A 27,912-nucleotide genomic window follows, 5' to 3' on the forward strand; every position below is an offset into this window, starting at 1 on the left:
CCTCTCACTGCAAAAACGGCACTCTGTCTGATCAGGGCCATACGCTTAAAAAAAAAAAAAAAACAGATTATGTGAGAGAAAAAGAGTGGTGGAGCGTTGTTTGGTGCACTCCAGCAGCCCTATAATTGTCAATATTGTGTAGCTGTTAAGTGCATATACTGTCTTGTCCAAGCTAGCATCTAATCCACCAGCTTTGTAAGTAAAGCCGAATGCTATACTCACTTCAATATACCTTGGTTTGTCCGCGTCAATAAAACTCACTAATTAAGTAATTAAGTAGTAATTACTGTGGTATGTTACTGTATGTCTTAGCTAACTATGGCCCCAACTAGCTCAGATCGCCTCGTTTGTCTTGCCTTGAATTTTAGCCCGTGAACATCTAGGATTTATGGGAAATTGTGTTCACCAAAGGCAGCTGGAAAATGGAAATATTTGTCAAAAAACTGCCATTTTTATAGATATGAAGTGAAGCACACTAGATGCAGTTAAATGCTTCACTGCTGTTTTTTTTATTAGCTTTGTTGCAGATGTTAGTGGCATATGAAATGAGATTTTCGTACTTCCAAAAAGGATTTTAGAGTTCTGGTTTCGCCTTAGCGACCTATTTTAAAACGAGTCAGTTGGAAACATTAAATAGTCAGCTGAAGACTGAGCTTTTGGGGGGCTGCCCATTGTTCTGACAGCCCATTATTCAGAAACCCCAACAGTTTGAAATATGTCCCATTGGACTGAAAGGTTATTTGTCTGATAGCCCATTAACCCAAAAACAAACGGCCATTGCGCCGAAGGCCCAACACACACTCTTGCTGCAGTTGTTAGGGTTAGAGTTAGTGTGTTACAGCAGGGAGAGTGTGTATTTTCAGAGCAATGGGCCTTCAAAGCAGTGGGTGTTTGTTTTCAGGTTAACTGGCTGTCAGATGAAAAGGCTTTCGGCCCAATGGGACATTTGTCAGACTACTGGGATTTCAGAATAAAGGAACAATGGCACGGTGCCGAGTTTTTAACCAAGCCATGCAGTTCATGTTAGCTTAATTAGCTGGCTAGACCCATTGTTACAGAAATTTCTAGTGATAAAGCTGCCACCATTATCATTATAAATTGCATACTGTATGTGCCGTGTGAGTGCAGAAAGCTTGACAGACATAGCAAAAGTAACTGAGGGGGGTTGGGCTGTTGGGCTTGGCAAACGATCACTTTGCCTCTGCCCAGGCACAAGCAAAGATGAATAAATGCCAGGCTGCTGGGCGAGCGATGCAAGAAAAGAAACAAAAGAAATAGACTTTCTTTTTTGCTTGTTTTAATTGTCTTACAAGCAGCTTTCCAAATAGAATATCTGAAGTGGAAACATCTTATAATTAAAGTTATCTGGCAGATTTTGATGCTTTTGTCTGATTTTCTTATTATGGTTAAGAGTGCCTAAATAACCAAAATGCAAATGTGTAGTTAATAGGCACACTCACACATATTTTCCGCTAGAGATCATTTGCAGTCTGCCTTGTGCAGTTACTCTATCTATACATTCTCCTCGCCCTCTGTCTTTTCTGTCTTTCTGTGTCTCGCCTCGTCTATCCCTCTGCCGTGGTATTTCACTATTAATCTTCCTCCAAGCCGACATCGTCTCCATTAGAAAGGCTCTGGGGGGATCTATCTTTGATCAGAAAAATCAATTTGTTCACTGTTTACAATATCCAGGGATAAAAGCTCTGTTGGTAAACTCCTTATGGGAAGAAAATTCTATCATCTGTTATTGTTGTAAAGGGGTGGAAATTCACTCTGTCTATAAAAGCTATAGACGTGCCTTTGTTTTATTGTTTTACCACACTGAATCACATTGAGTGTAATTGGGGTGTCTTTCAGTGATTCACAGAAAGACTCTTTAAAGTAAGAGGAGAAAAAAAATACAAACTGACCAAAATTTGGCATAAATATCAAACACAAATTAATTTATTATGTTAGTTCAAACTCTTTGTGAAGACATTTATGGTTGGAACACAAGAAAGTGAAATTGCCAACATTTCACTCCTATACTTAAAAAAACAAATAGTAAATCAAACTTTAGCCGTCCCAACAGGAAACAAACAAACATGACAGTATTTTTAGCCAGGCTAGCTGCTGGACTGCAGGGATGGTAATGTTGGTCAGTCAGTTGATTGTTCAAATGTTTGAGGGATTGCCTTAAAATTTGATCTAACAGGATGAGTTGATCCCCTGACTTTACATCTAGCACCACCATCAGATCAAAATGTTCATTTGACTTGGTTTATGACCAAGTAATCACAAAATCACATTTCCATCATCCTTGGCTGTATTTTGTACAAATCAGCAAGTGTTAGCAAGCTAACTGACTAAACTAGCGAGTAAATGTCAGTGCTAAATGTCAGCATGTTAGCTTGCTGACATTTAGCATTTAGCGGTGTTTCAGCTGCAGCTTTATGCATGTAGGGTAACTATAACAGTCATAAGTCATTTAGTTTTCATGGTGATAAATGAGGTGTGTAATTTCAGGTTAAAACAATAATTTGCTTTCTACATTAAAAACATAAGTTATATGTTACATATATTTTTAAGTTTTGTACATACATTATTACAAATGTTTCCAACAATGTTCAAACACAGAGAATCTTGAATATATTCAACTTAATGGTATGTTTCCAACTAGCAATTGCTAGCTAGTTGCTAGCTGATAGAACTTCCAGGAAATCATGGGATGTGCCAGATATGGTTGGGATGGGTGAGGAAGGAATTTGCCGAATGTGACTAAACGGAACATGAATAAAACTTTAATATTATCTTGTCCATGAACATGATTTCGCCTGAATCATGTCAGATAGATTTTCATCACTTATGGTGGTTGTTTAAAAGTGAAGAAAACAACTTCCATGACCTCACGCTAAGTTACGATGTCATCAAACTACATGTCTTCATGTGAGAGAGCGCCCTAGTAAAGGAACGTACATATTGCATGTTTACACACACCTGTATCTTGAAGGGTAAACTGCAGATTTTAAAGTAAAAGTTACGCCCTGAAGACAAAAATGCATTCCAAACAAACACACCATGAGATTATTGAATGTCTCATTATCATAAATGGGTACAAACAAAAGAGTGGAGCAATGCAGACACAAGCTGGTCCACATTCAGCAGACTCAAGGCAGTTGCTGCTGCCAAAGTTGCTCCTATTAAATATTGATGGGGATGAATACTTAATGCAGGTGATTATTTTGTGTTTTACATTCATATTTAATTTAGATACATGTGTGCAAGATTTGTTTTTGTGAGAGGTGCATTTGTTGGTTGATCATTATCAAGAAATTTCAACCACTGCGACTTAATGTGATAAGAAATGAAACACGAAGAAGTCCATGGAGATGGATATTTTTATTGGCACACGTAAGTGTTGTTTGATGTAACAAAAATCACGACGCAGAATCAATAAATCCTGCGAATCTGAGAGCTCACTTCACTCTGGTGAATATCACTGTTGCTTTACAGACCTTTTTATATTTTGGCGTGCCGCACTGTAGCAGGGTCCCTGGCAAAACAAATTCACTGAAGAAGAAGAAAGGCACAGTGCGGCACTGAATCAATTTAGTGATGCTTGAAAATCCACTGGACAGAGATCAGACCACAGGCAGGTTATAATTCTGCCGGACTTTGTGACTGAATTTTTATGTAGCGCTGGCAGGCCGTCCCATTGTGTGAATTTCATGAATGTTTCAAATGAGAAGTGGGTGCAGAGCGACTGTAGCTGAAAGGGAGAAAGACTGACAGCAACGTTTGACCTTGACTTGAACTTGTATCCACAATTTATATGCCGTATAAACTCAGAACTTCACGGTCATCTCCACAATTTCATACTCACAGTCAGGCTTGGGAAATAATGGATTACATGGAACAGGATTACATAATTAGGATTTTTTTTAAAACAGATTTAAACTGTATTCCATTAGAGTTAGAGGAAAAAGTAATGAGATTTCAGATGCATTTAGTAAAGATGGGTATTATTAGCAGGATTACAGTTTAAAATAAAGAACAATATACTACCATGCACATCTCATGGTCACAGTGAAACCAGCTAATCTTACAGTCATGTCATTATCATGGCTTCTAGTGAAAAATGCTTCACATCTTTTACATAGTTTTTATCTTTTATGCCATTGTTGTGTTGTTGCATCTTTTACATACTTTTCATCTTGTTACCTCTTTTATTTTTGTCTTGTTGCGTCTTTTACACAGTTTTTATCTTATTTCTTTTACGTATCTTTCATCTCATTACCTCATTTTCACGTTGTTATGTAATGTTACATCGTTTTGCTTTGCATTAAAACTAACGTAACAGGCTTGTTTTGAAAATGTAAGGAATAGAAAGTACCGATATTTGTGTAAAAACTTGGCAGAAAAAGAAATACTCAAGTACAGATACTTGAAAAATCTACTTAGGTACAGTAACAAATTATTTGCAGTCAAATAGATTTGTAGTAAAGTAGCTCATCCTAGCCTGCTCAGAGTATACATTTGTCACATACATCAAATATAAAGACATATTATAAAGGCTGCTGTTGCAACATTACTTTATCCTTCTCAGTCTAATCCTCTGGAGAGGTTTCATCTCTCTGTGATGCTCGGTGCCTCTTTTTTGTTTTATTTTTTCCCCCCAGATGGTACATCTCTGTCTGTATTATCTCCCTCTTCCAGGACACCGCTGCTCTTACTATCTTTATGTATGTTTGTACTCGTGCACTTGTACGTGCACAGCTGCCTGCATGTGCACAGACACGGCGAACGCACAAGCAGGCAGACCCACGGCGTCATCTCTCTCCATCTTCTCGCTGCCTGATGTCAGCGAGGCGCTTTCAAGGCGAGGGCTGTGATAAGAGGGGCGGGGAGAAGACGAGGAGTGACGGAGTGAAGGGTGAATGTATGAGAATGGTGTGTGTGTGTGTGTGTGTGTATGAATGGGAGTGAAAAGATGTGTGAAACACGTTGTGTGTGTGGGGCTCGTTTTGTTGTCCTTGAAAGACGCACTTTCAGACATTCAGACTGAGGATATTTTTACAAAGGGAGGCTATACAGCTAGTGTTACATCAGTGCATTGGTTTTTCCATACATCAGTGAGGTGATGTTTACCTCTTATGAATCTGTCTCCATATCTCTCTCTACCAGTATGAAAGAGATATGAAATAGAGCTCTTTTATGAAAGACAATCCTGACCAGCCTATTTAGTCATATTTTGCCCTTTAGTTGCTGTTGAGAAATGACAAAATTACCTTTCTAAACTACTACTGAATAGTCCTGAGAGCCTTCAAAAGTAAATTGTCTCATGTGTAATCAGTAGAAATTGTCTGCGACCAGAGGTGAACTCAGTTTCAGATACAATAAAAATCTAAATTAGCACTCTTTACATGAATCCAACCAGATAGGAATATAATGTTAGCCTTCATTTGACTCAGCTTTCAAGCATTTTTGAATGTTGTCACTGAGTCAATCGACTTGCTGTAGTGTGAAATGATTGCCAGTCGAGCCGAAATCACTGAGAAACCCACAATCTTTTTACTCTTTTACTTTCAGCCCTGTCTGCGCAAGTTATTTGATACTCTTTCTTTTGATTTTTCCGACTGCAGATAGGCTGTATGATAGAGACCAGCTGTTCTCACTCAAACCATATAAAACCACAGCAAAGCAGCCAGGATAGCTAAGTGTACCAGCATCACTGAACAGCAGAGAGTCAAAGTAAATGAGCAGCTGGGAAGTCATCTAGAAAGCACAAGTCCCCGGTTATTTTCCTCAGGAGTTGCAGGCTGAAGCTATAAGGAAGGGACAGAAACATCATTTAAATTGGATGCTAATGCTCTGTGTGTGCCAGGTGTGTAGAGGTTTGCTAACACGCTAGCCTAAACAACTTCATTAACTAGAGATAGGTGGCACCAAAGCACCAAAGCTTATTTCACGCCTGTGAAACACACTGTTTCAATATGTTGTGTCAGAGAAGCAGAAGAAGAACAGGACTAAAGCTTCAAACATCACTGGGGCTTCGTTTAGTTTGACAGTTCTGAAAGTTTTGCATTAAGTGATATGCACATTGGTGGGAGAATAATTGTGACACATACAGTAGTGATGTACGCTAGATAGAGCAGTTAGCATTTTCACCTCAGCACAGCCAGAAGGTCTACAGCCTAAACTTGGATTCGAACTGTGGTGTGTTCTCCCTGTGCTTGCGTGGCTTTCCTGTTTTACCCCACCGTCAAAAACGTGTGTGCTAGGTCAGTTATCCAGTCATTACGCCTGACCATTGAACAGGGTAAAAACGACCCCATTTGAAGGCAACAATAGTTGCATCTAACGGTGAGCTTGCAGATCGCAAACACTTCATCTCACCCTCCCCTTCCAAGTGTGTAGGAGAAACTATGCTGGCTGAAGAACTCTGTCGTGGGCTATTGTACAAACATGGCAGAATCTGTGGAAGATAACACACAGCCTCTGTAGACATAAACAGCTCATATAGCTTATATTAAATTTCTGCCTTATTTTGCCAATAAATCCCCCTAAATCTTACTGGACCTTTAAATATATTTAGAAAAATGATTGTTCAAAAAACATTAATACTATAAGAAATTGTCTTGTTTTTATTGTTCTAACCCTTTGGTATTTTGGCTTCATCCTACATGGAGTCATACTAAGTTTAGAATTTAAGATTGTGATTAGAGTTCTATTAACATTAAGGATTTATTAATGGTACAATTTAAGTGTGAAGCTAGTTATTTTGGACCTAAATTCTCAAACTGTGTTACATGTAGCACCAGTGGTACACAAGCCCACCTCTTGTGGTCCATGGAGGAATGTCAGAAAATGTTTTTGTTTTTCTTTTAATAAATCGATTAATTAAAGAAATCAATGAAAATACATAATGTAACAAATGTAACGTAAAATATGTAATTTTAAATGGGTTCTATCTTTCCAGTATTTTGTTTCGATATCAGCTACATAGTCTACGAGCAGCTGTAGCAGCCGTGTTGAAAATAAAGCAAGTCCAACTGCTCGTGGCACCACAGAGGGTCCACAGCACCTTATAGTGCCAAATGTTGCAAACAGTTAGGTGGTACTTGGAGAGTTAAATGTTTTCTGAGGTGGTGCATGGTAGGAAAAGTTTGAAAAACCGATTTAGGACAAGTTAGGCCATGCATTCGGGGTTAACTTCAGGCTTGTAATAGGGAGAGTTGAGGATGAGAAACAGAACACAGTCAGTGGAAGGTTCTCATAAGGACATAAGAACAGCGATGTGTGTATGCGAGTGTCTGTGTTTGTAGTGTGGAAGTGTAGAACGCACAGTTTGAGGTCAAATCTTGTTTGCTTTGCTTTGTTTTGCAAGTTAAACAGAGGCAGCAAGTGTAAAATTTGTGCACATCGGTGCCTGCACATCGCTGTCGACTCGAGTTCGGTCACGCCTTCGGTGTATTCTTAATGACACGCGTGGATAGTGGGAGGGAGGGAGGCGAGGAATGAATAATGAGAGATGCCTATACTCAGCATATTCTCTCTTCATGAAAAAAGAAAAGAACAAGCCAGGAGCAGCGATGTGGTCAGTGATATGGAAATGCCCCATCTCTGCTCCCGCGGCGCCTGACAAGGATGTTCTTATGTTCTCTGTGGACGGGCCACATGTACTCCTGCTGATATGTGAGCCTGACAGAGGAAGCTGACTGGCCTGTCGGCTAACATCCTCCTTAAAGAACCTGCCAGGGCCTGAGAGTGCTGAAGTCATAAAGTCTATTTATGGCATATACGGTGACACTTTTATTCTGCTATCTCTCACCTTCCCCCCTCTTGTGCTACAGCTCTCTCCTCATCCTTAACACACACGGTGATACGCTCACTGTCACACTGGGAACTTATTTATCATTGGCTCAATATGACTGTGTTGTGGTGTGCGCTCCTCAGGCCTTTGATTTAATATGCACTCTGCCTCCGTTTGCTTAGTCGACACTCTTTCTGTCTGTCTCGGCCCGTCTGTCCCTCCCTGTCTCCTTCCTCTCCTGCTTGTTCACTTCATCTGCCATCTTGCTTGTCACCTCCTTTCAGCATCTCCCTCTTCTGTTTTTCTGACTCATGTTTCTTCCTCTTTGTCCTCATGCCTCTCTCGCTCCGTCTGTCTCCTTCTCCATCCCTTTCTTTGTGGCAGCAGCACACAGGTACAGACCTTTGGGTGACCCACTCCTCCTCTCATCTCCTCTCCTCATTTCTTCTCGGCTCCTCTTGTTTCCTCCTCTGTTTTCTTCCATGCGTTTCATCTCCTCTCTAATAGAGACTGTGACATTTAGCAATTTTGTAAATTTGTTTCTAGGTGTATGTGGATCGATATATTGACTAATGTTCAATGATGCAATATGATCCATGCAAAGTGTGAAAATATCGATCTCATCGTCATCTTGAAGATGTGCCTTTATTTTGAAATTACCATTTCTCACTTTGCGATGACATAAAAGTAACTAGATGTGTTAAATGGACATGATATCATCTGATATCGAACTCAGACCCCTGAATTGAATCAAATGGAAATTGTATCGTCACAGGCTTTGTCAGTAAATATTGCACCATTCAAAGAATTGATATAATATCTTATCATGATGAAACTTGTGATTTACACAGATATTTACTTCAAGTCACACTGTTCAACATGGATCTAATAAATCTGACATTACGACATTAACACGACATTAACACCTGGTATTTAAATGTGATCAGTATTCAGATATGTCATCCAGATGAGGAAAAACGCATATCAATGCAACGTGTAAATGCCATGCCATGTGATCAGATCTGCCAGACCTCATTTGGAGGCTTGTATTGTGTTCAGATCATTCACGTTCCTATACTAGGTGTAAATGTGATGTGAGTTTAACATATGTAGACTTGGGATTATAAGTATTTGATTGATTAACCAGTTGTTAGGAATTCGATTGATCACCTAAAATGTAATCATACTATCAAATAAAGGTCTGAAATATAGCAGATGTTATTTTTATAAATACACTCCATGTGTTATCTGATATATGTGTTTGATATGTAGGAATTTATGTTGTTTATACGTTTCATAATGCTGTCAGTGAATATGCAATATGTTGCTGTGGAAATAAAGCTTTCACTGAAGGGGAAACCACATCTGGTATACTTTGGTATAAGAAATTGTTGTTAAGTTTTTATAATCATGATTAATCAATTAATTGGTTAAGTGTTGAGTAAGGAAAGAGCTTACAGTTTGCAACCCTAATGTGGACTATATGATGATCACCCAGTGAACTGTAGGCTGTGACAATTGATATACAAGAAAATGTCATCAGCATCAGTGTCGTCAACGTTCGCCATCCATTTGTGCTACCAGAGCGGTAAATAATGAAGCTAAGCAAGAATCAAGCCCTTACAGTAGTGGTTTTTATGTTTTTTTAATTTATGTATTTATGGAAAAGGTGTAGGAGGAGGAGGAGGAGGAGGAGGGGAAAAGATCCCAACTTGGGATTTCAATTAATGAATCAAGTATTTGTGGTATATTAAATATGCTAAAATAGCAAAGATAAACTTATGTTTGTGCTTTCCTGTGGGTTGGTTAGTTAGTTAGACTGTAGCAGCAGTCATATTGTGAGATGGTTATCCTAAATTTCTGACATTTTTTATCTTAGGCTATCTTTGGTTGCAAGACCATGACAAAGGTCACAGTGTGACGTAGGACCACTGTTTTGGAGCCAGAGCCAAAGGGTTTGCCGCGTTGCTTTCATGTTGGTCATCTTTCATCAGAGACAGCCCAAAATTGCAGTTTCAGGTTTAAACGGTCTCGTCTCCTCTCGTTTCCTCCTTTCCAGTCCTGCTCGTTTCTTCTGCTCTGTATTGTTGTTTCCTTGCGTCCTTGTCTGGTTGTGCTTGACTTTTCTGCCTCTTAAAAGAAAGTTTTTCCTCACCACTGTCACCCTAGTGCTTGCTCATGGTGGGAATTGTTGGGTCAGTTAAAAAGAGTACAGTCTAGACTTGAGGTAACTTCTGTTATAAACCTTCTCTCTTCATCTTCTTTTATTGTTTTACCTCCCCTTCCCTTGTGTCCTCTTTTCTCTTCCTTCCTAGTCTTCTTTCTCTCCTCCTCTCCTCAGTGTTTCATCTCCTTGTCGCCTTTATTCTCCTCTCTCGTTCTCTCCTCCTCTCCCCATTTTCTTTCCTCTCCTGCTCTCTTTTGGTCTCCTTGTTCCCTCTCTTCTCTCCAATTTAATTTCCCAAACACTCTTTTAACAGGTCATAAAGACTCAATTCAATTCAATCAGCTGTCATAGGTATTAGGATAAGCTCTGTTGATCTGGTGTGGGATTTGTTTTTTTTTTTCCTCCCACTCTTACCTCACCCACTATTAGGTGACACTGCTGTGGGTCAACAGCTGCTGTGCAGCTGGATTATCACAGCCACATCAAATCTACTTCTGTCTTTGTAATACCTGTATAACACTGGTGCTTTCAGTCTAATGTAAATGGAGTAAATGCACCCATGCACACCGAAACAGATTAATAGGTTACATTATAATGACCACAGCTCAGAATATTAACAGAGGTTTAACTGGATTTAATGAGGCATTTGGTAAATTATACTGCTTACTTTGTTTTGTAGCTTTCAATTGAATCACATGGTCTTCATTATCAGATGGAGTGTGCTTAGTCCTGACAGATGTATTGCCATGGCAACTACAATCTCCATCCACTAATAAACAATGCGTGATTAGAAGCTCTAGATCATCATATCCACCCATACTGGATATTTTGATATTTCCAAATCTCTGTCATTTTTGTGAATGATCATTTAATAAAAGTTTTAAAAATTGTACCGAACTGTGAATTTTGAGTAAAGTTACACCCCTAGTCTCCTGTATGTCACGTCCCTGTTCTGGCCAATTCCCAGGATGCTCCTATGGAGTGTAATAAGGATTTTCTGAAAATTCGATGTAGTACCTTAAGTCATGTTTACTTGTGGTATGGGGTCGTGATATCACAGTTTGACATTTCTTTATAATAAAGGACAAAAAGCAAACAAACAACTGCTTAGACATGATTTACATAAACATATGACCTGGAAGTAAAATAAATGTGAACATACCTGAAATACCCACAGTAATCGTCCATTGCACTTCTTATGCATAAAACAAAGTAAGTACCGTACAGTAGGTCAAAGTTGATGCAAGACGGAACACAAATTTACATTTGACAGTTTGGATAATTATTCTAATGTTCACCTTTGTCTCAAAAATAGCTGTAATTCTTCTTTTGCCATTTCTAATTCACTGACAAAAATAATAAAATAAGAACTAATGGTGACACTTCATGGACAAAACATTTTGTTGCCACATTTTGGGTAGTAGCCACATTGTTTTTCCTGAATGATACTTATTTAAAAGTTTTAAGTGCTTATCTGTCCTCCACAGTGGCAACAGCCATCATGTTTTCGGGTTGTCTGTCCACCCATAGGTCTGTATGTCCTAAGTTTAAGGTCACTGTGACTTCAGTTCTGTCCCATTCTCATGAAAGCGATATCTCAGGAAGGCCTTGAGAGAATTTCTTTAAATCTGCCACAGATTTCCACATCAGATCCCATGTAAACTAGAGGAGTACACTCAGCAGCTGAAGCACATACTGCAATGCCACCACAACTGCCAGATGCAACCAGCAAAGATTTGCAAAGTTCTGCCAACTTTAACATGACGCCCACATATGTTGTCCCAAGCTAAAACAAAATTTCAAACTGAAGCAGTTGTTGATCACGTGTACCCCCTAGCAGCCAGTTAAAAAGAGTTAATACAGTTTACATCCATGTCTGTCGAGACACATATAATGTATGTAGTTAAGACTTTGAAGGAATTTTTTATGGAACTTACCACTATGTTGTCCTGCAATTTTGAAGGAATTTAATAAAAGCATTCACAAGACCAGGATGACCTGAAAACATAATCCCTGTGGCCGTAAAACGTAAAGGCATAAAAGTTTTGACACTGTGTCATCATAATGTTCTGCAAAAACACTTGAAGCAACAGTCCTCTGTAACAGCAGTAAGTCTCTAAGTGAAGACAGCATGTTTCTCACTATAAATTATTCACTAGAATCATGTCAGTACAGTGACAACTTCAATTTCGCTAAAAAATAATACACAAAGTAAGTTTTATGAAATTCTTTCAAAGTCTTCACTACACACGCTGAGTCGTACACTTGCCAGAGAGTAATTCTAGTTATTCACTTGCATGTAGATTATCTGAATTTTCTTACCAGTGCTTACAGGTTATTTTTGTGTACTTGAAATCATTTTCTAGATAGAAACAGACTGGAGGTACATCTTTCTAAAACCCACACAGAAAGAACGTCTATGTCAGCGACCTCTTCCTGCTGCCAGCACTTTGCAGTCATGTTGTATTCATGCAGTATAAGTCTTATACTGTTCTTATGAATACCAATAATAAACCATAAACGCCTCAGAGCTCTTAGACACAGAGCGGAGCAGTGGAAATGAAAACATGAAAACAAGTATAGTTGGAAAATGAAATGCCATTTGAGCTGACAATGAAGCCCATTTGCTGCAGAATGATCCGTATCTGTCAGCTCTCCTTATCACCCGGGCTTGTTTGACCAGGAACAAACAGGCGCTTTCAGCTGAGATACTGAGCCCTGTCAACAACACATTTAGTCACCTGTCCTTATCCAGGAGAGTCACATTGAGATAGACACCATTTTCCCATTTGTGCTGCAGCCAAGAGATTTGAGCTTAAACAACTCAGCTAGTGGCAATATTATCCCATCCTGCCATCACAGTGTATCTCTCTTTCTGCCTCTATGAATTCATTTATATCTGTGGATAAGACAAATCTGCTAAAGAAATCCACAAATGGAAATTTTAGAACCATTATAATTCAATAAAGGGTAAGTAGTTAAATTGTAAAAAGGAGAATTTAATGTAATATTAAAGCAGCAGGTAAAAATTGGTATGAAAAATGGATACTTGGTAGTATCTCTGCTGCAAATGCTAGTTTTAATAATTTCTTGCTTTGTGACTTTTTGCAATTTCCTCCCATTTGTCTCTTCACATTAAATTAACTGAATATTGCCTTTGCCGAAGGACAAAGGACTTCAACTTTAAACTGTGGTCAGTGTCTTTTAGCAGCAGGACACATAAAATGTGAATGAAACTCAGTTTAAACCAATCTTTTATTTTAAAAGTGTCATATTTTCACATATTTGTGAAAGATAAAAAGATCATGATTAAAATCCAGAGATGGAGTTTGCATGGTTGTCGTGGAGATGGATATGGTGACTTGCTTGGTAAGTTATGATTTCATCCACAGCACTATTCTTGACCTTTGAGATTGTGGTTTGACAAAAAGTAGTTTTTGTTGCTTTCAACCAGTGATTGTAAAACAAAGATGTTTCCCTCCCACTATACAAAAATCAGGCCAAAACATACCGCAGCAGCAATTATCAGGTTTGAAACCCCCTTTTTTATAGGATCAAATACCTAATTCAAACCAAACATATAAGAAAAATAAATACTTGAACATGTATCAGCATGATAAGAACTATATACAATAACAGAAACCATAGTACTCACCGAAATGTATGTGATGTGATGTGTTTTTATAGTTTGGCCCATGTCCTATTGGCTAACATGGAGGGGGTGGGGTTTGTGACCTATACTGCAGCCAGCCACAAGGTAACGATCAAGACGTTTCCAGGGTCAAGTGCATTGACAGTGCAAATAGAAGACAGGGCTTCCAAGCCAATGCAATAGTGCCTGAAACTTGCATTCTTTCTAATGGCCAGCAGGGGGCGACTCTACCGGTTGCAAAAAGAAGTCAGATTGTGTGTAAGCTTATGACAAAATTACAGTTTATTGCCTTAGTAAACAGTTCTCTAATGGGTTTATAATCTCAATCACTAGTTTCAAGCTTTCTTCAGTACAGTATGATGTTTATTTTGTAAATTATGGTCATATTTCGGGTAAATAGACAATAAAGAAGGATATGCTTTAGGGTGTGGCTAAGTTGTGATTAACAAGTCACTCGGGTCCTTGGATTCTCAGTCAGATCCAATCAGGATAAATGGCCATGACGCTAAACTCAAGGATTCAAAACAGTACTTTAATGCTTGCATAAGTACATTTTGATCACTATTCAGGTGAAAACAGGCCTGTTTTGTAGCAGTTTTCATTGTAAGAAGTCACAAAAAAACAAAAAGACATTTTACCCTCAATGACTATCTTTCTTTCACTGTTGGGGCTATCAGACAAGATTTCAATCAGTTGCACTAAACAGAGAGTAGTGTCTCTTCCCCACAAAGTGAGATACTGTAGATTGATTTCATTTGTCACAATCTGGCGCTGAAGAAGTGACAAATTAACACCTCAGAGTCTAACAGAGTCTCCCAAACAGCAGTGAGGTATTATCTTATGGTGCTACACATCACACAGCAGCTGGGCCGTGAGCAGGCTGTTAATGGTTTGCTGGTTTCATGATGTAATGTACTTAAATTTAAAACTGCTGCCGTTAATTGTCATTTGCCGAAGCATTGTGAAACGCCTTAAATATTTAAAATATCCACCATCATCTTCTCTCTCAACAGAGGCCCAATCCAGCGCCATGATGTTCGACTGCCTCTACATGGAGCTCTCAGCCTCCCTCGACCACGGCACCAATGAGCTGTTGGAGGCCGCAGTTCGGACTGCAAGGGGTGACTGCGTGGGCCCCGGCTGGACCGACGGCGACCCCGGGTCAGGCCGCAGGGAAAGTCTGACCAGCCGGGCCAAGCGCTTCCTGGCAGGGCTGGTACCACGTTCATATGGCAGAGACAGGGACCGGGATCGGGGCCGCTACCGGGAGATGAGCCGCCACCGGGGCAGCAAGATCCTCCGCCAGAAGTCCCGCTCCTGCCACGACCTCAGTGCACTGTGACACACAGACATGCATGCATACACACAGGCAGAGAGACACACTCCCACACATGTACATACACACACCAGACTGAAGGATGTGGGGGAGGTGTGAAAGATGGAGGAGGAAAAGAGGGTAATATAGAAAATACGAGTGAGGAGCAGTTGTAAGGATTGGAAGGAGATGGAGGAAAGTCATGTGAGTGGGACAATTGACCCTAAGTCCCGCCCCTTTTTGCTCTGAGCTCCAACAACAAAAGTTTGGTACCTGGCAGAACCTAAGCCAAATTTTTCCTCTACTGTTTTTTAAGCTAGTTAATGTTAGCAAAACACTAGCTAACTAGCTAGTTATTGTCCCACTTGTAAATTTTGAGGCTTTCGCGAGTCTTAAAAAAGGCGGCTGGTAACAAGTGGCTACATGAGACTGCAGTGGTTGTCGTGGACTTTAAACGTCATCACACCAAACGCTAGCTTCTGGCAATTGCATTTACATCTGCGAAGCCTCTTCCTGAACGAAACATGAAGGTATCATAAACTTTTGTTTGTCACAGAGCAAATATGTCATCCTTGCAGCACTCTATCAACTCTTCCTAACCCCCCCCCCCTTTTACCTTGTGCTCCAATAAAAGCTGTGCAAGCTTGTTACCCAGTGGAACCACAGTCAACTTTCTCCTCCTCTGTGTTTCTTAAGTTATAATCACATATATTCACATCAGGAAGTTAGCTAATGTTAGCAAAAGTTGAAAAGATGCTAGCTAAATAGATAGTTACTGATTGATGTAGATTAGATACGTACTTAGCTGGAATTTTGGTAACATTAGCTATCAGATGTAACTAGCTAGCTAATGATTTATTTAATTTAGCTAGCTAGCTAGTTAGCTGGCATTTCTTGATGTGACTATGTGATGCTTTTACAGGTCTCCCAGCAACATCTTTTAACCATCTACAAAATTTGATTTCCTTTTCAACATAGGTGAGCCAAGCAAATTTACATACAGGAAACAGCAAAGAAGAAGGTTGACTGAGGTTCTGCTGATTACCAAGCTTGTTCAACAGTACAGAACAAAAAGGGGTGGGACTTAGGCAGGGTCCCTTAAGGACACAGGGCTAGCCATAGCCCTGGTCTAAGAAATAATGGGAAAAGTCCTCTTTCACATGCACATTGTTAGCCCAGGGTTAAGTTAAGCCCAGGGAAACCCTACAAACTCAGGGCTAACCCTGTTCCGGAGCAGGGCCAGCCAACCCTAGGCTAAATTCGGGGTTAGCCCACTTTGGAATATGCCAGGATTGTACCAGTGTGAAAACTCTTAGCCTAGCACTAACACCTCCATTAGCCTGGAGCTCAGTGCAGTGCGTAAAGCCCTTTAGAGCAGTTGAAGGTGAGAAATTTAGCAATAGCAGACAAGGGTCAAGGGAGGAAATAAGAGAAAGAAAGTGGGAGTAAAAAGCTAAATCAGCCTGGATCAGAGCACTGAACTTTTATCTGCTGGCTATCAGTGAAATCAATTTGATTTTGAGAGAGGAAGCCTGGTTGGAGAGAAAAACAGATAAGGAGGTGAGCATTATGGGTGAATCACTGACTCACTGATTACCTGATGAGAGCTGTAGTGGGAAAATTAGTGACAGTGGAGAGAGTCGCATCAAGATGCTAATTGGACGTGTGGTGAAATGGGAGGAGGGGGTGGGTAAGGGAGTCACGAAGAAACACAAACCCAAGTAGCACACACTGATTATGTAGAGACTGATAGCAATCTCATGTATTCCTATTGTAAACCCTGGTTTATAGCATGCTGAGTAGACGATCAAAGACATGACCCTGTAGGTTGTACAGTTACGTGATACTGGATTGACTGGACCTCAGTGGCCAATAGCTAATGCACAATCTAGCTAGTGTCTCTAGCAATGCCATCTCGAAGGCAAGACCCTTTATTTGTTAAAAGAGAAGCTCCCTCTCTGCCCATTTTTTTAAGCCACAATCTTCTCACTGCATCCACCTTTTGTGTCCCTTATCGACTTGAGGAAGTGTTTGATGATACCACCAATGGCATATGTTCATCTGTGATTTTTATACAAGGATACGTCAGCGCTAAGCCATATTCTCGCTGAATGCCGCATGAGCGATCAGCACAAAGAACCCTTTACTGCAGGATGTGGATCGACAGAAGAAAGGTCAAAATGGCTATAAGCAGGGATGATCAGACTGAACTTTTCTTCAATAGGAGCTGAGTCACAGAACACTGAGATGTTCTTGAAGCACAGGAGGACAAACAAGAGAAAACCTAATCTACCTGTGGCTGTTTGATGTTTCCATTTTTTCTCTTTTTACCCACTGGCATTATCATCTGTGTGTGTGTTGAGACTGGATTCTGTGGGGGCTGGCCACACAGGTGACCCAAAAGAAGAACGTTCTGGAAACGTTGTTTGGATGTCTCATCAAGCGTGGCGGCATCACTACTGACATATTCTCACTCGTTTGTCACCGTCTACTAAGCACTCTCGTCTTTCCACTGAGAATAAATTAATTTTTCTTTGACATCCTGAATGAGTGTCTTGTCCTTTTTTCTAACAACGTTATGAAATGAATGTCTCATTACAGCCGTTACTAGGGTGAGGGATGGCATGACAGGTCATCAGATGACTCACAGGTCCTCTACACAGACTGTGAGACGGCCTCTCAGGACAGTTGTTCCATTTAGGACTGAAGAGCAAAAAGATGCCATGTCGACACTTTGTGGCTGTAACAAAATCTCAGGTTGAAAATAGATCGTATCAGGAGAGAATATGAACCAAGGCGAAGCAGTACAGTATCCTCTTAATGATGACAATGTAACAACCAAAATGCATCTCCAGCAGATTCTTGACTGTGGTCCTCGGTGGCTGTGGTTCCCAAACTTTTTCACCCAGCAAACCCCCACTGCCCCTGACTCAACTGACATCGCTCATGTTCCAAATGTGTATCTTTTAATTATGATTATGAACTGGATGGTGTTTCACACTGTTCATTAAATGAAGTGTACAGTGTTACAGTAATGTTTCAGTACACTTAAGGCGTCAGTGTTTTGGTCAGTTTGGTCATTTGCTCTTTATCCATCATTTCTAGCCAACTTTTTTTAACAGGTTTTCCTTTTAACCATTTATTCATTGCTTTAAGCTGACTATTTTAAACAGTTGTCCTACTCGTAGATAACTTTTTTAACCAGTTGTCTCAGTTGCCCATTATTTTTAGCAGAAACTGTTTGTCCATTACTTTTTAGCTACTCCACCTCTTTATCCATCATTTATTAGCTAACTATTTTAATTTTTTAGTCATTACTCTCACTATTTTAATCAGATGTCCTACTTGTAGCTAGCTTTTAAAACCAGTTTTCTATTCCTTTTAGCTATGTGAACTGTATATCCATTATTTTTATCTGTCTATTTAAACTGCTTAACCATTACTTTTTAGCTATATCAACTGTCTACCCATTATTTATTAGCTAGCTATTTATTCATAATTGTTAGCTAACTATTTTTTAGGTGGGTTTGATCAAATTTGCTGTTTATCCATTACATTTAGCTAACTTGTGTTTATCCATTATTTTTTTTACTTTTAGCAAACTATTTAAACTCCACTGATAGTGTCAGTTTTGGCAGCAGCAAACAGTATGCAGAAGCAACTAGCGACTACTTAGTTAACACATCGGAGGATTTGGCAGCTCAAGAAACAGATATTTCCCTCAGGACTTAAAGAACAAAATTAGAACTAAAATAAAATAAAAACTTGGATGTACATTCATCAGATGATGGCCAGAAACACAATTCCACATGAATAATAACATTGCTCCAACTGGATCTATAAATAAACAACTGTTTGCAAACTAGTTCACTATATCAACTTAAAAGGTGATAATATGTCAATGTTGTATTCACAGCTGGTTTCTTCTGCCCCCATAAAGTGGGTATGTTATTGCAGGTCTAAGTTATTACACCATTTATTCATTACTTTGCTCTTTTATCAACTGTTTAGCCATTACTTTTATTTTGACAAGTCTTTCATAAGTTTAGCTAATCATGTTATTTCGAGTGTAAAGGTCTTTTTTTTATTACTTTTAGCTATTTGAATGGTTAATTCATTACTTGTAGCTCTCCGTTCATTCTCTGCTCACTTGCAAGTTTTTTCACACACTCGATCCCAACACAAACCATTAGCTGACTCAATATGTGGATTATTTTTTAATCAAATTGTAATTTCAGTTTTTGTCATTTTGTAATGAATCGAGGTTCTCCCTGGACTATAAATGTGTACTAGTTGGGGATCACTGCTTAGCTGAATCGAATTTTGACTTCCATACAGACAGGTGTAACTAATAACATAATTAATTGATGCATTGCATTGCAATAATTGCTGGCACTAATGTATTGTTAATCTTTTAGTTCCACTTGTTAAGAATATCTGAAAAAGAACCTCATGAGTGTTCTGATGCTGCAAGACTATCAAGATTCAGGCTATGAAGGTTTATTCAAAAGGCCACATGGCTTGTAAAGAGCAAGATGGACACTCACACACATTCTGCCAAAATAGCAGAAGACCCTCATCATATTTTTGTTACTTGTTTCCTCAGGATTGTCACCAGTTCAGAGTGACATCAGTTTTTGCTATGCATCAGGGAGCATGAGCTGTGGGCTTCAAAAGGGGGACATAACAGAGGGAATTTAGGAATCGCTGCTCTGGATAATCCACTGAGGAGCTTTTGTAGGGACAATGTCTTCAGAAGAAAGCAGTTTTCTGTGAGAAAATGTTCACAGTGTGCTCTGTGGATTGCCATAAGAGGGACATTGTTTCAGAAAAGTGGTGCTCCCCTTGAATTTTTCAAATGTGATTTTTTTTTTTTTTTTGTGGTGCCTCCCAAGGAACCACAGAGGTAGTTCTGTTTACCTCTATTATTAATGGAGGTAGAAATTGCAAAAAGTGATATCTAAAAACTTAGCATGCATAACTAAATACTACTGACGGTAAGTAAGAAAATATATTTCTTTGCAAATTGGGTGAACTGACTTTATAAAATGATCTGTCTCACACTTAAAAAGCTAAACGGAAGCATCTTAAATGCCACAGTCTTACCTCAAAATTGTTTGGTGCAATTGATGTATATTTCATGCAATCTGGACTACAAACAGAACACTGTTTTGATCAAGTATTACTTTCCCATCCTCCAAAGGAATTTGGGGGGGTGCTAATATGCAACTGTCAAGACATAAAAATAACCATGCAGTGGTTGGTTACATGAAATATTTACACAAACTAGATGAGTGCAGTCACTGAAGTGCAGATTTCCATCAGCCAACAGATGGTGAAGCACCTGCTGCAATGCCATGACAACTGCCACAGGCAAACAGCAGAGATTTGCAAAGTTTTGAATTAAGTTTAGTGTAATAGTATTGTAACCAAGCATTCAGGGTTTACCTAACAGTAATAAGGAAACAATAAACGGGACAATAAGTCCAAATTTATCAATTAAAAGTTTGTTAGTTATTTAGAACATTACAAATAAACAGGTGGCTTTCCAATTATATAGCAGATATAAAAATCATACTTTTTAGAGAAACTCATAAGAGATGACATTTAATTAATTTATGCTTGGTGCTGCTTATTCATAAGTCAGAGTCTGCATGTCCCAGTGGAAGTTGTGGCCATTCAGAAGATTAATGTTTTGGCAGAGAGCTAATTAGATCACAGCATCACTGATTTTCATTCCAAAAATAACCACCATCATCTTCAAGTTTCAAAACGTGATCTCACGACAATGAAATAGCTATTATGTGGACTAACGTCATCACACATCAATACAGCTGGGCTCACTGAATCCACAAGAGTCTCAGCCCAGTTTATACGACTCCAATGCTGTTTAAGGACACCAGTATACAGCAATGTTCAATACACCATTTTTAGAATCGGCAAAAATAACACAGTTATACTACATGCAAACAACATCATGGTTTTTGGCCAAAACTGAATGGGATTACCATGAAGTGGGTATGTAAAGGGGGGGAGAACCTTGAGTATTCAGATATCTTAAGAGGAGTGGTCAAGGGAAAATGGCCAAGACCATTGTTTGCTCAACAAACTTTAGCCCAATTACGGAGCAATATATAGCCCCCTTCCTGACACGGTGCGTACCAATGGATGCCTTATGTCACTGAAGCAAGATCATACAAGAGGGAGTGCTGTTGTACTGAATATCAGCATGGCTGTGATTTGGTCATAGGCACAAGGCCACAGATAATTAGAGCTGTACAAACATGCCACGTGAGATTCTGCAAATGTTCCTAACTTCAGATGACTCTGTAAATGATGCACCTGTGCGTATTTGAGAGTTCATGCATGAGATTTGTAAATTAGCATATTTAACATGCCAGTGACATCATATGAGGCTGCAGTTCCTGCCCCATATGTCAGGAGGTCCATTCATAAAAATGGCATCAAAGAGTAAAAGGAAGAACTTTCCGAGTTCAGAGACTGAGGTTTTGCTGTCAGAGATACATGGAAGAAAATCTATAATTTTAACAGCATCAGCAGTGGAATTAAGAGCTAAAAACATTGGTTTGGATGACAGCAGACTAACTGCAAATGACTTCTTCAACAGGTCTGGGCCACTCTTGAATTGCTTTCATGCCAAAGCAAAAATTCATGACAGGAGAAAATCGATAAATATGACAAGTTTACACTTACGAACAAATCTGTTTCTATGACTGACTGTTGCATGAGGCTCATTGTGAATGATATGTTAAGGTTATGGGCTGTTTCCCAGAGTTGGGACAACCTTAAGGGAGACCTTAAAATACAACTTACGATGCACATAGCGCTACGAAGGCTCTGGGAAACGGGGCCCAGTTCAGTTGACTAACTCTATTCTTTAAAAGATCGTGTAGAGCAATGAAAAATGTGTGTTCTCGCTGCAACGCTCCGTCTAGCAGCTTTATTGGACCTGTCCAGATATGTTTGGGTCACCAGAGCCAGAAGACAGTGATGAAATGGTATTGTTTTTTTTCCTTCTGTGTCAGATTGTTGGAACTGAAGTGAGCTGAAGTGAACTGCTGGGCTGATTTAGACTGAGAAGTGTCGATTAAGGTGCGTTCGTAGCTTACAGGCGGTGTTGTGTCGTGTGTCAGTTTGTGGGGTTTATATAGTGTCGGGGGATCATGGCTCTGGCACATCATCAAACCATGTTTCAGGTCCAACACAAAAAATCATGAACACAGACATATTTTAATGGTTTAATTTTACACTGCAGGACTACATAGTTCTCAACAATTTTCTAACATGTATAATATGTTTAGAAGTAAAAACTCCCTTTTTCCTTTACAAAGACTTTGAAGTTCACCTCCAGTCATGTTTTAAACAATACAAAATGCTCTACAAGAAGAAATAAAGTGTCTGATACTTTTTTTGCGAAAAAAGATGAAAATGAATGTTTTGCATATAGCTCAACACCTTGCCTTCATTTTTTAATTCAATGATTCATGAATATGCAAATAGTCCCTGTCCTCTCCACATTTTTTTTTGAGGCAAAAAGACAAGAAATGCTCAGACATGCTGTTTCCTGCTTATTTCACTCCTGATATGTCTTGTAACACACGAGAAAACACCACATGGATGTGCTAACAAGGTTAAAAACATGATTTTCACTGGAGGGGGCCTTTTGACACAACAGAAGCATGTTAGTTCACTGGCTGGAGTGTGGATGTCCACAAAAATCATGGCACAAATAACTCTGAAAACATCTCTGTCAGCTCCACCCTAGTTTTACCAGGTGTAGAGAAGTGCCTCGGGCTAAAAAAACAAGAAGAGCACTGTTCGTTCCCTCCAGCCAATCACATGTGATCACATCAGATACCTTTCAGCTCGCGATGCTGCTGGTACAGTAACTATCTGAAGTGGATAAATGGGAGGACTCTTGAGAGGAAGGCAAACTGGCAAAGAGACAGAGGGGTTGAGGAGAGAGACGGAAAGAGAGAGAGAGAGAGAGAGACGGGGTTGGAGAAATGCTTTGAGGAGTAATGGTTGCTTGGAGACTGTTGTCAAGGAGACGATGAGTCCTAGAGTCCTTTGGCATCTCAAATGTCCTATATTTATGTTGATTTTTTTCAGAAAGAGGAGGTTTTTGGTTTGTTTTTCTTTTTTTTCCCCTCCCCAGTGAAAGGTGAATAAGAGGCAGATGGTGATGAGCTCACAGATAAGGTGAACTCTTTAAACACAGACGGCCTGGATTTTATACCATTGTCTCACACAGCGGGAAATGACACATAAAGGATTTTATCACACTTAAACAGGTCAGATAACTGTCAGATAATAGTGTGCATGTGACAGCTGCACAGAAGCCCACAGGAAACAGAGGCAAACGAGGACAATATGATACAGTTTTCTCTTTGTGACATCCTATCAGTCTCTCAAATCGTGACAGAAATACTCCCTCTCTGTGTCTCTTTCTGTCGCTGACTCATTCTGTGGGCATTTACTGTGGTTTTCGGGCAAAAGAATACTTCTCGAGAGCAGAAGGAGCTTAAAAAGACGGAATACCACCTACTGCGTGCCACTGAAAGCCTGTCGAACTTACTCCTCACTTTGCACCAAAGACTATTTTCAGTGAGCACTGTGCATAACTAATGAGATGCATATCTTCCTGAAGAGTGGGTGTAGGCATGTCAGCATGGAGGTAATATTGATAATGGTGTGTGGTGCAAGGGTGTAGACAGGTCCCTACCAATATCCAGGTATTACTGAGTTGGCCCTAATATTAGATGCAAAACAATAGGTTCAAGTGAAAGACTGCGTCTCCCCCTAATGATGCCTCACATTGGTTTGGTCCATTACTTACCTACTGTATAGACATGGGATGGGGCTGGGTGTGCAGGTTGGGGGGCTGATCACCCCCCTGCTGCCCTCTATGTTCAAAAAGTGTGAAATAAAGTGTAGTATAATCCCCTCTAGGGTACCTGTCTTCTGGACAAAACATGGTAAAGTGCCCTCTTGGGTGCCCTTCCAGTGAAGAAAACACAATGCAGTGCCAGGCGGCCCTACATACTAGAGCATTATTAAGCTTCTATGTGCCTTTGAATAGTAAAATAGTTCCCCGTGTGTCTTTATTACAAAGTTATAGTAGTTTTTTTTTGTTTTTTTTTTACAATAAAATAGTTTAAATCCAAACGATTTTCGCAGTGCTGCTTCCCCACCACATACAGCCGGTGCCCTGCATGAGGTTCTACAGAGATCTTTTATATAATCTAAGTATTTTATTTTAAACACACAGAAGGGGTTCTACAAAGAACCTTTATATATTCCAAGGGTTTTATCTGGAAACACTTAGGGGTTCTACTTAGAAGCCTTTCATATCCCCAGGGTTTTATGTTGACCACACAGAGAACCTTTTCATATTCCAAGGGTTTTATACCCCCCCTTTTAACGCCTTATTATTATGATACAAAAGACCCTTGACAAAACAAAAGTTCTTCAGGGATTTCAATAATCCTTGAAGAATTCCTTCTTCCAAAAAGGGCTCTTTTGAAGAAAAAGGTTCTTAATGGAACCCTTAAAAGGAACCCTTGACAAACCCTTCACTCAAAGATGGGTTCTTCAGAAGCAAATGTTTCTGGGAGGAACCTCGGCCCTCCAGGTAGAATCTTTGTGGAACCTTTATTTCTCAGAGTGTAGTGAGGTATTCAGACCGTCAGGGGAAAGTGAGAAATATACACAAATCTATGACATTGTAATTTATTTCCATGAGTGCTGTAATCGCACCATGAGCCTCAGGCAGGAGACAGACAGCTTTAACTATGTCTATGGGGAGCTGGGACATGTTTATTGTCCTCACCAACTCTGGTATGAAATATCCGCCCTTGGTGTGGTGTATCCGGGGAAAGACCATGGCACATGGTGGTCAGACGCCGGAGAGGCCAGACATTGAGTGCTATTGAAGGAAGCATTGCTGGATCCCCGGGGACTGCATGTGATTTGTTTTTCAGGAGCGATGGCTCATTGTACCCTAAAGGTCATTGTTCCCCTGCTTTGTCTCCCGAGTGCACAAAGGGCTGATTATACATGCACAAAGCTATAATAACCAAACAACAAAAGGGAGCGAGACCAGCCTCTCTTCAATATTGCGCTCAGTAAGAAGCACGTGTAATTAAAAACTGGTTCGGTCAAAGCAGGAAGCCCACAGTCAAACATCAGGCCAAGGGATCGTAATAGCGGGTTGAAGACGAAGGCATGAATCAGCCTCGTAATGGGCCTCATGCAGCGCTCCCCGCGTTTCCAGTAATGTGGATTAATCACAGGTCAAGAGGTGAGAGATAAACCATATGTTCTGCAAAATATAGCAAACTAGAACAAGATGCTCTCAAGAGATTAGTATTGATCTCTACATTAACTTACAGGGATGTAATGGGGGACGTGTGCAATGCATCAAGTAAAACTAGTGTCTGGAAAAACACGACCGCACCTCACAGACAGATTCAGATCCTTCAATTAAGTTAAAGTCCTAAAATCATGCAGTAAATACTCATGTAAATACTAAAGATATACTATAAATATATACCATCATTATTACTCTATTATTACACATTAATATCTCACATTAAAACAATGACAAAAGATTCCTTGAGACCATGAAGTAGCATTGGATCATGGGAGTTGTATTAATTGTTTTAAAAAAAATCCATTACAATTGAAAATCTATCTGATACAACTTGAGCAGTTTATGGACGAGGTAGTATATTGAGTTTAGCTAGCAGGAAATGCACCGTTAGCTTGAATAAATTACAGATTTCTCTGGGTTTGACCATTGTTGGAAACACTTGTGATCATGTAATTACAGAGCTTTACAAAATATATAACACGTTTAGGGATTTTTAATGTGGAAATGTTACAAATTAAAGCTTTAACTGTTCCACATGTGGCTGTAATTAATGGTTATTTTCATTATGGATTAATCTGCATTCTACTTTCTTGATCATATTTATTGATTTATTGACAAAAGTCAACAGTCTAAACCTCAAAATCATTTTCTTTACTGTAGTTTAAGACAAGGGAAAAGCAGCAAATTGTCGAATTTGAGAAGCTATAACCGTGAAATATTTAGCATCTTTGGATGTGAAATGACCTAAAGGATTAATTCTTTATCAAAATGGAAATTGATTATTTTTAAAAAAAATAATTAATCAACTAAATGATTACTCTTACCAGTAGAGGGGACAAGAATGTATGAATATGGTGCTTAAAAAAAAGGCCACCTGAAACAACAAGATATTTAAAAATGGAGCCTTTCTGAGCCAGCTGTTCTAGTATTAGACCCAGCATGATCTGAGAACTGACTGTGCTTGGTGTTGCAATCCAATGGGGCAGCTAAAGAAAAACTATATCAGAAGTGTGTGAAAAGGTCGTTTCATCTCTTAATGAGCACGAACATGCTCTGCAAATCTCAAGACAACCTGACCTTTAGACTATGAAATATCTGGTAAGACTGTTTAATAAGAGCACAAATCACGTACTGAGTAATACATAGCTAATGTATCACTCATGATGATTTAATGGTTGAATTAATGCATTATGTATGCATCATGTGTCATGAATAAAGAAGTGATCAAGTCGTTCTGAGTTTATGTGATTGGCACAATGGATCATCAATTCATGACTGTTAATTCACAGTCACTTCATTCATTCATTCATTTATACGCCTCCAAATTAAAAACACGGAGCAGCTGGCAGCTGACAAATCAATCAACAGTTTACAGTCTAATGAAATGAGAAAAAAAAGTTTAGTGGGTTGATTATACAGCCCAAAATGCTTGGTTACTTTTACCCAACATGATACGCAACACATTTTATTGTTGTTGTTGTTGGTAGCAGTGGTGTTTGTGTGCTTTTTGATCCAGCATGATGGGTAGTGCAATCATCTCAACATGCTGGGTAAAAGTAACCAGTTTTATTTTACCCAGCATGATGGGTAGTTTAATCCATGCAACATGCTGGATGAAAGTAATCTAACACTGTTTTTCTTTTTCTTTTTGTTTCTTGACCCACTATGATTGGTAGTACAATCAACACAACAACACAACATGCTGGGTAAAAGTAACCCAGTGTTGTTTTTGTTGCTGTTCTCTACATAGCTCTACTGCCGTAACATGGAGACCTACTCAAAGTACATGAACAACATTAGTGTGCAGGAAAATATCTACGTGTTGCTTGGCGACAGTCTAGTCCCAGTCCAGTTGTGGAGTGATGAGCAAATAACAAATCATAATCTGTTGTAGCTTGTTATTGTACATGGCACTAGTAAAACTGCAGCCATGCTGATATTCAGTACAACAGCACTCGCTCTTGTATCCTATTGCTTTATTGATAAATCCATGGTGCTGTCTGTGGTGCTGAAATAGCAAATGGACTAATTGTGTCTTGTACTCTCAGTCCTACCCTTCTGTCTGTTTTGTCCTGCATTTATAATATTCTCTATACCTCTGTTTCCCAAACTTCTTTCCTGAGGACACAGTCTTTTGAAATGACAAACCATTGCAACCCAAATTATAACAAGCCTTATCAATAAATTAGCTAATTTGTGCATAAATGAACTGCCTTTTTCTCATTTCGACGCTTAATTGAAAACATAAACACATATTAAAACTTTATAAATGACAAAAAAATGCATTTAGGCTGAGTAAACAGGCCATTTCATTGTTTTTATTTGCTCTTATCAGCATAACAGCATAGGTATTTTTTTTATTATTATTATTATTTTAGTTTTTATTTATTTGGGGACTCAAATAAAATCTCCTGTGACCCACCTGTGGGTCCCAACCCAGTCTTTTGGAATGACTGCTCTGTACTGTACACTATACATAATCAATTCTATACCAACTTCTATATGAGAGACTCATAGAGACACGCTGCTGCCTGTGTATTCCTATAATATTCTAATATTTCTTTGATTCCGAATCATTCGATAACCTCTG

The 27,912-nt window shown here is 39.3% G+C and overlaps 1 protein-coding gene across 1 annotated transcript in view; it reads left to right on the forward strand.

Moving 5' to 3' along the window:
- The window catches only part of rem2 (RAS (RAD and GEM)-like GTP binding 2), a 42,946-nt gene extending 27,575 nt beyond the window's left edge, over positions 1 to 15,371 (forward strand). Inside the window, exon 5 of the mRNA XM_084732321.1 lies at positions 14,625 to 15,371. Within this exon, the coding sequence (XP_084588447.1) occupies positions 14,625 to 14,953 (329 nt within the window). The 3' untranslated portion in view covers positions 14,954 to 15,371. The remainder of the gene's footprint in view (positions 1 to 14,624) is intronic.
- The last annotated feature ends 12,541 nt before the right edge of the window (positions 15,372 to 27,912 follow it).

Source organism: Lutjanus erythropterus, chromosome 12, assembly GCF_056507025.1.
Source record: "Lutjanus erythropterus isolate fLutEry1 chromosome 12, fLutEry1.hap2, whole genome shotgun sequence".
NCBI classification, from domain to species: Eukaryota; Metazoa; Chordata; class Actinopteri; order Lutjaniformes; family Lutjanidae; genus Lutjanus; species Lutjanus erythropterus.